Below are 12,069 nucleotides of genomic sequence, written 5' to 3' on the forward strand. Positions count from 1 at the left end.
ATCTGAAGTGTTTATTCGTGGGGCTAAACACAACTGCCTTGACACCACAATGAGTAAGCCTATCAATCACTGTTAATGGAGAAGATAAATATGTAGGAAAAAATGATGTACAACTGAAACACTACACGCCTTTATACGCAGTAGCGGACAATAGTTGATGGAGGACTCAAGCCATATCTGGAGACCAGAATTTCACAGAAACTAGGGCGGGACTCTTTTGGGCTTATAAGCAGCCATTTAGCAACCACCTTGCAACACCTTACTAGTGCAATAACAGCCATTCAGTACAACAACTGCAGAAACACCCTGAAAGCTACCCACAACACACTAGCTACTCTGTACCAACAATTTAGAGCACCTTAGCAACTTCATAGCAATGTCCTACCATTCAGAACACCTTAATAACTATATACAGTTGCAAGAAAAAGTATGTGAACCACTTGCAGAATCTGTGAAAATGTTAATAATTTTAACAAAATAAGGGAGATAATACAAAATGCATGTTATTTTTTAATTAGTACTGTCCTGAGTAAGATATTTTACATAAAAGATGTTTACATATAATCCACAAGACAAAAAAATAGCTGAATTTATTAAAATAAGCCCATTCATAAGTATGTGAACCATGTGTGGTTACCTGGATGATCTACGACTGTTTTTTTGTTTTGTGATGGTTGTTCATGAGTCCCTTGTTTGTCCTGAGCAGTTAAACTGAGCTCTGTTCTTCAGAAAAAATCTCCAGGTCCCAAAAATTCTTCAGTTTTCCAGCATTTTTTGCATATTTGAACCCTTTACAGCAGTGACTGAATGATTTTGAGATCCCTCAGTTGTCCTCGATGTGAAAAGATGGATCTCAAAATCATTCAGTCACTGTTGTAAAGGGTTCAAATATGCAAAAAATGCTGGAAAACTGAAGAAATTTTGGGAACTGGAGGATTTTTGCTGAAGAACAGAGCTCAGTTTAACTGCTCAGGACAAACAAGGGACTCATGAACAACCATCACAAAACAAAAAAACAGTCGTAGATCATCCAGGTAACCACACACAGTATTAAGAATCAAGGGTTCACAAACTTTCATTTTAATAAATTCAGCTATTTTTTTGTCTTATGGATTATATGTAAACATCTTTTATGTAAAATATCTTACTCAGGACAGTACTAAATAAAAAATAACATGCATTTTGTATGATCTCTCTTATTTTGTTAAAATTGTGCACATTTTCACAGATTCTGCTCTGTCATGATTATGGTCTTGTGTTTCCCTGTCTTTTGTTTAAGGACTTTCATGTTGAAGTGTTTTTAGTTCCTGTTTTTAGTGTCGTGTTTTAGTTCCTGTTGTTCCCTTGTATGAATTATCTTGTTCATTGCCTTGACTCTTGTGTTCTCTGCCTGGATTTACCTCTGTTGTTTAGTTTAAATAAACTCTTAAACTGCATCTGGATCCAAGGTGCTATTTTCTAAAACAGCCACGTTACAAGTAACACCTTAGTAATAGTGTAACAACTGTTCAAACCAATTTGGCAATGGCATATGGAGCACTCTGACAACCACTGTCAGCACTGTACCAATGTGGTAACAACCATTGAGAATGCCTTAGGAATTGCCCAGAAACACCTTGGCAACCACCCACAACACCCTACCAATGTGGTAACAACCACTGACAATGCCTTAGCAACTGCATTGCAACACCCTACTAATGTGGTAACAACCATTCAGGGGTGCGTTTCCCAAAGCAAACTATGGTCGCAAGTTCCGTCGTTACCAATAGAGTTCAATGGGACTCACGACCATAGTTGACTAAGGATGCTTTTGGGACACACACCCAAGAATGCCTTAAAAATGCATAGCAACACCCTGTTAACAGCCTACAACACCCTAGTAATGCTGTATCAAACTTTTAAAACAGCTAAGCGGCTGCCCAGCAACACCTTGGCAACCACCCACAACACCCTACCGATGTGGTAACAGTCATTCTTAATGCCTTAAAAATGCATATCAACAACCTGGTAATAGTGTAACAATCTTATAGATTACTTCTAGATTTAGATTTCCTTGTTTGAGGAAGAACCACATGGCATGAAATGTCACATTTGGCAAGAACATGCAATAAATACGTTTTCTATTTTGGAGCCGTGGCGGGCCAACTTTAAAAAAAAAAAAAAAAAAAAAAAAAAAATTAGTAATTGTTTTTGTGGTTTCAGGCCAAACACTTTCATTAAGCTTTTGGCCTGCTGGATGTGCACACATTTTGTCTAGGTTTTTGTTTAACAATCTTTTAGAACAATTTCACAACTACATGGCTTAAAAAATAAATATTACATGAATAAATAGGAAAACAAATGGCATTTAAGAGGAAGATTACAGATCAGTCATTTACAGTCCATAATGGGCCACAACACAAAGGTTGTTTGTACCAGTCTAAACAAACATTGTTGTGTAAATATGCTTCTGGCAAATGTCAGATGGTCTTTAAATTAGCCTTACACATTAAAATGATGTTAGCAGTGCCTATAGGAAATTACATTGAGCTCAACACTGAGTTTTCAGCAAGATGGCATTTTCTTCTTGTGGTGCTAGATCTCCATCCATGCCCTGTTCCTCTAATAATGGGCTGCTATCTAACAGAGAGCTGAGATAAGCACTGACAGGCCTCCTGCAGGCAAGAACACAGACCAGATAACACAGCAGATATCACAAAGAGACACGGCAGTGGGACATGAACTACATAAACACAGCTCCGGCCTCAGGATGCTGGAATATTTGTGCTTATGCTTTCGGGTCAGTAAAACACAGACGAAGGACTGGGAGACCAGATGGTTGGTAACAGAGATGGTAGTGCTGGGAGAGAGTAGTGCACATAACCTGAAGTGAATCACACACCTCAGCAAACACAGAGCACTGACCTGCAGCACACTGACATCCCTTTGCCTGTTGTGATGGCATTATTTACACAGACACGCACCGAAACTACTGGTCTGAACAGCTGACTGAAATAAAAAATGATGGGATCAACAGGAAATTATGTAATAGACAATAGCAGCCAAATACCAAGCATTATCTACTGAAACAACAATGTACCGTTCTGAAAAAAAGCTGAAAATCATTTTCTCACCCTCATGTCATTCCAAACCTGTACAACCTTTCCTTCTGTCGAACACAAAAGAAGATATTTTGAAGAACTTTTTTATGCAATGAAAGTCAATAGGGTCCAAAACCATATTTTAGACCCCACTGAGTTTCAGTGTATTCTCAATATAAAAAACAAACAAACCTTTGTGTTGCACTTTTGGTGAACTATCCCATTAATAACACAACAAATCCCTTATGAAAATTAACCATGGTTTTACTACAAATTAAACAAAAAAACTATGGTTATTGTAGTTAAACCATGGTAACCACAAATTAACCATGATATTGCTACACTAACCATAGTTTAACCATGGCATCTGTAGTAAAACTGTGGTTATACAAATGGTAATCAATACGCCTACACTTTAACTATAATAAAACCATGGGATGTTTTCATAATGCTGAACAGATCATATCTTCTGATAGAAATGTCATTAAATTTTTATTCATACTCTACCATTTTCATGCTCTAGCATTTTTTTCCTTTGTGGTGTTGTCTCCATATTTATGATTATTTGCTGCTTTAGCCGCTGCCTACAACGCGCTGGGTCCTTCACTGGAAACCAAAAGTAACTCACTCCTGCTAAACATTTTCTCTTTGAATTCTTGCACCTGGGAACAGTACAAGTGGACACCATTATGACTAAAGGTTTGCTAAGAAGTACTTCCTACTAAAGCAAGGTGCTATCTGGTATCCATATCAGACTGGTGGGAGTGGCCATGGACGCATTATGCGTCCAACACCCATATGTACAACACCCATAATGCACTTGGCCCAGTGCATTATGGGTGTTAAAAAAAGGGAAGACAACAGCCTTTTTTCTCAGCTTTCTCTAGTCACCGATTTCATCTTTCTTGCCTTTATACTGTACAGGCAACCAAGTTTTGTTGAAAGCCCATTTTGCCAGTGGTGCGGTACCCCTATAAGCAGAACCATGAATATTTCTATTCTGGTGTCACCATTACCCTGTGCGCGAGGGAGAAGAACCAAGTCCAAGCCTTTTCAAGTCCACCCCTGATGTACCAAATACAGCATTTTAATGAACAGTACTTTTTCTTGTTTGCCATATGTGTTACAAGTAATAATTAAGAAAACTTACCATTTTAACAATTATGAATGTATTGTTACACCCCTAATGTTTATCATTGCTAAGCTGTTCTGAGTGGGCTTTAGCACATTGCTAGCTGGTTACTAGTCAAAGTCGCAAAACCTTAACCCTGAAGTCTCACTGATATTCTGGTCTTGGGTCCTTCCTTCATTCCAACCTGGGTAACAGTGCAGGACAAGTTCAACTCTAAATGCCTCATTTTTACGGTCAGGAGTTTTAGAAAGCACAACTCAGTGTCTAACTTCAAATGATATACCAAGTATTAAGGTCATGCCTTGATCCTGTGGTTGCCATTGCATTTTACAGTTTTAAACATGTGATATGGTGCATGAATGGTGGCACACAAACTGAAACACAGGAAGTCAGAAAGAGGGCAGGAAACTAACTTGCATCAGCTTGAAAATAACTATTGTATTTCTACTGCAGCTAAAGGCCCGTTCACACCAAGAATGATAACTGTAATGGTAACATTAAAGATATAGTTCTAAAAATCATTCTAAAAATATAAAAAGAATAGTCCGCACCACAACTAGAATGATAACGGCACAGTGAAACTATATCATTTGCATCCCTTTCAGAATTTTTTTTTCCCCAGCTGATGATTAAAACATTGACAGCCAATCATTCTTGAGAGCTCAAGCTTTTAAAGAGACAGACGACAAAACTGCAGCGCGCTTCCAATAAACGGAACAATATCGTCCACTGGTGTGGACGCTAATATAGTTGTCGTTCTTGGTGTAAACGGACCTTAAACCAGACATGTGTCTAGTAAAAGAACTCTAAAGGTAACAATGAGGATCATACAGAAGAGATTCAGGTATAAAAAAAAAAAAAACAGAAAACATGCACTTTTTATATTGCTTGATAAAGCTTTAATTTATCTGTAATTTCACAGTTTCCAGCTGTGGATTATGCATTCAGCATCAAGAGTACAGTACACAACATCTACAAAATAACATAAAAGATTCAAAAACTGAAGTCTGTCCATCCATACCTTTACACTGCCAGGAAAAAAAAAAAAAAAAAAAAAAACTCAGAAAAAACAAAAATGTACAACTTGATAAATTAAGCCTCAGGAAGCAGTGTATGTAATGGTTATCAACCAAACTTCATAAATAAACTGTACATACTCTTAAAAAAAAAGCTAAAAGCTTTTTCTTTGCACTTTTGTCAATTTACAGCACATAAAATGAAAGCGGTGGATCACAACTAGACTTTTTTTCTACTCTGATCGATGACCATATGGTAAAAATGTAGCAGTAGTTTTTCTTGGTCGCTTTGTTCAACCTTGAGTCCAGGGCTGTAGTAAAGAATGATCACGAGTGAAATGTAGTAATGTTTCAATCATACCACAGGATGAGACACTTTTTTTTTTACTGTTGTTGTGAGTAAACAGCTGCTGGTACTCAGGTTGACAAGTGCAGAACAGCCAGACATTTTCTCATGTCCACATGGCACCATACAGGTCACCAGTCTTCTACAAAACATGTTAGACAAACATACAACTGTACACTTATGGAGGAAAAAAAAAAAAAAAAAAAAAGTCCAGTTCCCCACAGAACTTTACGATAATACAATCCTTTCAGAATTGACATATCAAAAAAGGCCATAAACAGCATATTTCCGCAAACACACTCTCTCACAGCCACACAAAGAGGAAAAGTCTAAACAGGAAATTTACAGTGCATTGTAGACTTTTCATAAATGAGGTGAATTTACAAGTTACTTTTTGACACAATATTTCACATATATAAAATAAGAGCCAGCAGATATGGTTGAAAGTAAAGAGCAGAACTTGGGTAGTTGCAGAAAAAGCCGGATTTCCCCCTTCCCTAAATAAAATGTTATGGTTTCTGCAGTGGCATTTCAAGTGTTACAAAAAAAAATAAAAAAAAAAAAAATAAAAAAAATTCATGTTAGTCACATGTTCATGCAAACGTACATTCAATTTTACCAGTGTTGCAGATCAACAACACATTGGGTCTTATTCAAGAGCAGAATTCATTTTAGTTAATCATAAAACCAAGTAAACTTTACCTAAAACCTTTAAACTGTAGCACTGAATTCAATTTATGCAAGAATGTTTTTAATTAATTTAATGCGACCAATTACGCAAGAATTGTTTTACAAAATTATTCAATTCGATGGCAGCAACTGGGTTAATAGAATAGTTTGTAAAAAGTTTCTTGCTTAAATTGGAACACTAAACTGAATAATTCATAAAAAAAAAAAAAAAAAACATTCTTATAAATTGTCACCTTCAAGTGAATAATTTTTAAAATCAATTCCAATTTACAGAAGAATGGATTTACAAACCATTAAATTTAATGCAACAATTTACACAAGCATGGTTTAACAAATTAATTCCATGTAACAATTTAAGAATGCTTTTTTTTAACGATTTCATGAAATTTGTTCATGTTTCATGAATGAGGCCCATTATTTGTATGAGGAACAATTCATGTGAAACAGTCAACAAAATATGAAATGTTTATTATACCACAACTGGACAAAGAAATGGGTTTGGAAGCTTGCTTTTGTTTCACAGCCTGAATACAGTATTACAGTTTATAATGTATATGGTTATTGCAAACTGATATATCCCCAACTGTTAATACTTCAGCTGCCATGTTACGAACAAATGGCATTCATTTTGTGGCCTCATGCACAAAACTCAAGTTTAAGTATATTTCCAATAGTCAGCCCAAGTGTTCAGTAGAACAAACTTAGATGCATTCAAATTAGATTTAATAAACCAACACCAAAAACACAAACAATGGAAGGTTTGGCATTGGGCTAAAACAGTGTTTGTAACTTCTCAAATGGCAGCTGATGGACTATGAAGACACGCACACGGCTCACATCAGCGTGTTTTCCTGAATCACATATTATGGTTTTAGAATAACAATAAGGGTTGAACTGTCCAGGTAAATGAGTAGATTATCTGTTTACCAATACTGCCAGTGCTGGCATGGGTACTTCACGATCAGCGCCATGATTCATGAACACACAGCAGCACATGAAGGCGGGCAAGTCAAGAAATGAGGAAAATGCAGAAAGAGCGGTTTAACAGCAAAGTGCTGGCAGTACAATACAGAAACAAACAGTTCCTCAAGATACAACTGTGGAGGAAAAAAAATAAGAAAAAAGGAAGAGAAGAATGTCAATTGTTTCATGAATACTGTTTGACTTAGTGTAGATAAGGGGGTTTACGTTGTTGGGGAACGAAAAAAGCCAAAAAGCACACTGTGCGACTGAAAAATTTTGAAATGTCCCAGAGCATAAAAGCAGATGATGTTTGCCAACAGTTTTTTTTTATAATTTTGCTCAATAACTCAAAAAAATGAGTGTATATAACTTGAACTTCTCAAATTCTTAACAGAATTTGGTTTAATTGGATAACTGAAATGGCATCGGATGAAATGTTCGGACAATTTAAAGGTAAATCTTAGCATTTATATCCAGTCAAACATTTGCAGGAAAATACTGACACAACTTCTCAAACAAACAGCGGCACGGGAGGAAATGTTTTAGCAAACCCTGATTCTGGTTGAGAGCAAATAGTGCAGAGAATGAAGCACAGGAAGATAAAGACCTTGAAGAAAAACCATGGTGTTGGCTTTGAAGAAGCCAAAATTATAACGATAAAAAAAAGTTTTCAAATGGCACTAAATTTCATAAGATATGCAATTAAATCAGCAGATATCACGTTGAGGATAATTTAGGCTCGAACTAGGCCTTTATACCTCTTGTTTGAATACTGCAGGGTGGCTGCAAAGACTGTACAAGCATGTACAAGCGTTGCGTTGTTTCAGGATAGATCAACAGAAACTGTATACGAACCTCTGCCACAATTCCCTATGTATATGAAGATATTGCTCTGTCCAGTAAACATAAAATGGACCTGAGTGGATCCATTTTGAGCATTCAAAAGTCCAAAAATGTATAAAATATGGCAAGAGTGCTGTATGTTGAGAGCAACACTGTGATAAGCAAATGATCCATTCATGCACTAGTGCCATTTTAAAAGGCTTCAGTCATTCTCTACCCCACTTTCGTGTCACTATAATGTTTAAAAACTGTACCGTTCATTCAAACACGATACAACGGATATGTCGTGATACACAGTTGCTTAACTACCACTAAACATGTTGCAAGGACCTTAAAAATAAAAGAAGTAGAATTTAGATGCGTTTTAATCAGGGTTCTGATGCCAGCTGAAGTGCCGCCTCGTCGCCAGACATCCTTTTCTCATAAGTCTTCTCTTCTTCGCCACTCCATAACTTTTGGCTCATCTCAAATTGTCAAGAGACCTCACAGGAAAAACAAAAAAGCACCAAGGACATAAATAATCTATTCAAGCTTGCTAAAGTACCAGGATAAAAACTATCAGAAGTTGGAATAAAACCCAGAACAAAAAAAAAATGAAAAAAGTTGCAGTTCATTTGTCCATCTGCGCCCACATCTTCTCGCAGTTCTGTTTCCATGTTTACACCAGTGCATAGTCCTTGGCACACGGTGCCGTTTAAACATCCAAGATTTCCTCTGCTGTACCTCCGCAACGTAATCGGTAGCGTCCCGCCCTCCAGCTGATGGTGGGGTCCCAAAGAGCGGACAAGAAAATCTGAATTGTCATGGACTCTCTGATGAACCAGGCCACCGCATAGTCCAGCTTAGAGAAGGATGGAGGGCCGCCCTTTGAGGAAAAAAAAAAAATAATAAAAAAATAAAAAAATGTAGAAAGACAATTACAAAAAGGACTGACGAATGCAGCAATTCAATATAAAATGGCTGTGAGGAATATGATTTTGCTCGTAAGGGTTGTTAAAAATGAAAACCGTGTCTGTTTATAGACTTTCCTTGGAAAATCAAGAAAAATCCAATGAAGAAACAACCAATGTTTGAGTGGAATGAGTTTAGGGTTAGGATTTAAACCCAGAAAATAAGAGCCAGAGCTGAAATGCAGATTTGTTGTGCATTATTTTTTGCAGAACCTAGAATCTTACCTGTACTCCTCTGAGTTGGATGTAATCAGAAATGAACCAGGCCAAGCAATGGCACAAGAAAAACACCATGATGTCCCAGCGAAACACATGGTGGGCGGCCCAGCCGATGATTAGGCTTGCCACAAAGCACTCTGAGATGGGCTCAATGATGGTGGCTGGCAGCATGTTGATTCTCAGCTTGGCCCATCTATAAAGAGTGGATAACAATGAAGTGTTTATGAGAAGCTCAGCAGATTTATGCACCACAAAATGGGAAATGATACCATTTAAAGCCATGTGAAAACATCATGAATGATACTGGATTGCATATCACTTAAAAAACACCTATCTTTTAAAAAAGATAGACAAATCAAAATATTCAAGATATGATCCTAACAATGCTGCAATTTAAAAAAGGCAGGGATTCATCTGCAACGCTATCAGAAAATTGCGAACAACAACAAAAATAACTACGCCGGAGGTGGTTCCATCAGGAAAACAGATTGGTTTCACTACCGAACATAAAAAGCTGATTGAACAACTGCCGTACCTGATCATGCGAGACTGGAATTGTGCAATGGAGTATGAGCCAGAATTCTGCATGGCTACCTGCGTTGCCATGGAAAATTTCCATCCTCTGCAAGAGAAACACCATATCATTGAACCAGCAAATAAAGGACATTTTTGCTGAGACTGATGGTAAAAAAGGCATGAGAGATATAATTCTGAACACACATTACAGGAATATTTCATTCAAAACTAAACAAAGCCGTATTAAAGCACCATAAAACTGTGCATACAATTAATCTTTTTGAAGCCATACAATTTAAGGAAAAGATCAAAACTAAAACCATTACTCATTAAAAACCTTGATTTTTCATGATTTGATGTTTAATGATTGATGACTGAAGCTCATTAAGAGCCATTTACACCAAGGACGATAACTGTAATGATGACGATACAAATATAGTTAGAAAAAAATCATTCCAAATATAAAAGAATAGCACTCCACACCACAATTATAACGATAATGGCACAGAGAATCACTTACGGAATAATTTCTTCCAGCTGATGAGTGATAAAAACACTGACAGCCAATCAGAATCCACCATTTAAAGAGCCTGAGCATTTAAATCAGCAGACGTCAAAACAGCAGCATGAGCTCATTATAAACAGAACAATATCGTCCGCTGGTGTGAACGCTAATATAGTTATCGTTATAGTTATCATTCTTGGTGTGAACAGGCCTTTAGTCACACAAAGTTATCGTATAGCTTCAGAAGATTTGGTATATATTTTGTCTGGACAGCTTGTATCATACATTTATGATGTTTTTTTTGTGATTGCTGGAGCTTAACAGCCTCGAACACATTCATTTTTATTGTATGGAAAAGAGCAGCATGAACATTCTGCTAAACATCTCCTTTTGTGTGTCATGGAAGAAATAAAAGTCAGAGTTTGGGAACTACATGAGGGTGAGTTAATTACAGAATTTAAATTTATTTATCCCTTTAATAAAAAAAATGTAATTCTTTATTTAAACAGTCTGGCTAACCTGTCTGCGATGGCCTTGGCCATGAAGTAATCTTCAGCGATGTACTGAGCAAACGCAATCAGCCCGCCGGCCTGGTCCAGGACGTCCTTCCTCATGAGACACGACATCCCTGTGACGCACTTGATTCCTGTTACATTGGCTGAGATGTAGGAACGAGGATGTGACGTTCCAAAATAAACCTGCAGGATTTCACATGGGACATGTTTAACTGTTTATATTTCACATAATTAATCTCTAAAGATTTGACGCATAAAGAATCGTATTACGTATGTAAACACATCTGGCAATTATTTATTTTTATGCTTGTCAATTTAACCTGTTAATATATTGACTTCTAAGCCTGTTTTTTAATGTATATTTCATTTAATTGCTCACCGATCATCATCAGAGAGATATTTAATAAGGAGCTAAAAAAAACTTCATAAATAAACTAATATTGCTAGCCGTTAATGAAATTAAATATTGCATTAATTTGGCAAAAGAGCTATAAAGTCCAGAGGCACAAAGGAGCTCCACCATATGGTGTCCCATTTCAAATTTGGTGTCTCTACTAGCAACAGAGCCACAACTTCGCAGTTTTATTGCAGTGTGACAGGACAGAACACAGTCCTTCCTCATACACATAATACACGGGTACAATAAGCAATGACGTCGGTTCACAAGCAGTCTAATAAAACCAAAGCAAGACAAAGGTCTTCAACACTGTTCCGACAAAGAATGTAGAAGGTTAGTTGTGAAGGCTCCTGACCTGCTCCAATGTGGCGGCAAATCCTTGTCTGTCTGCCACGTAAGGAAGGCCATGAACCAGTCCCACCTTCTCCGTCATCTGATTAGCCATATCAGTTAGAGTGTCTGGCTTCACTGTTGAATATTAGTTCATGATTAGCACTGACAGCGTCTCAGAGTTGTTCAAGGGTGAACCTCTTGAAAACATATCCTGCTAATTTTTCACCCCATTATTTAGTTATTTATTTTTTTCACAAGAAAAAAGTAATAGTAAAGAATAGGCATTTTGTACAATATTCAACCTTAAGGCCAGATCATAAGATGGGCAAACTTACCTCGAATGCCACTGTCACAGATCCAGACAAGTTCATACCTTGCCCCTTCATAAGCTGGCATGAGGTTATTTATTTTCGGATTGATGCCAACTTTCTTACCTCCTAAAACAAGACAAAAGAGATATAGTGTCAATAAAAATGACCTCCATGAAGGCAATAAATGTCTGAATAACATGATTATAACCGTTAAACTTTGCACTGTTAAAAGAAATAATTGTGGTTATCAATT

The 12,069-nt window shown here is 37.0% G+C and overlaps 1 protein-coding gene across 1 annotated transcript in view; it reads right to left on the minus strand.

Moving 5' to 3' along the window:
• Nucleotides 1-5,088: 5,088 nt before the first annotated feature.
• ugcg (UDP-glucose ceramide glucosyltransferase) overlaps nucleotides 5,089-12,069 on the minus strand; it is a 30,301-nt gene continuing 23,320 nt past the window's right edge. The window contains exons 4-9 of the mRNA XM_051909371.1: nucleotides 11,841-11,942; nucleotides 11,528-11,640; nucleotides 10,780-10,958; nucleotides 9,775-9,861; nucleotides 9,246-9,432; nucleotides 5,089-8,935 (exon numbers count right to left, since the gene is read on the minus strand). Of these exons, the coding sequence (XP_051765331.1) occupies nucleotides 8,765-8,935; nucleotides 9,246-9,432; nucleotides 9,775-9,861; nucleotides 10,780-10,958; nucleotides 11,528-11,640; nucleotides 11,841-11,942 (839 nt within the window). The 3' untranslated portion in view covers nucleotides 5,089-8,764. The remainder of the gene's footprint in view (nucleotides 8,936-9,245; nucleotides 9,433-9,774; nucleotides 9,862-10,779; nucleotides 10,959-11,527; nucleotides 11,641-11,840; nucleotides 11,943-12,069) is intronic.

The sequence above is a fragment of the Ctenopharyngodon idella genome, chromosome 10, assembly GCF_019924925.1.
Source record: "Ctenopharyngodon idella isolate HZGC_01 chromosome 10, HZGC01, whole genome shotgun sequence".
In the NCBI taxonomy this organism is placed as follows: Eukaryota; Metazoa; Chordata; class Actinopteri; order Cypriniformes; family Xenocyprididae; genus Ctenopharyngodon; species Ctenopharyngodon idella.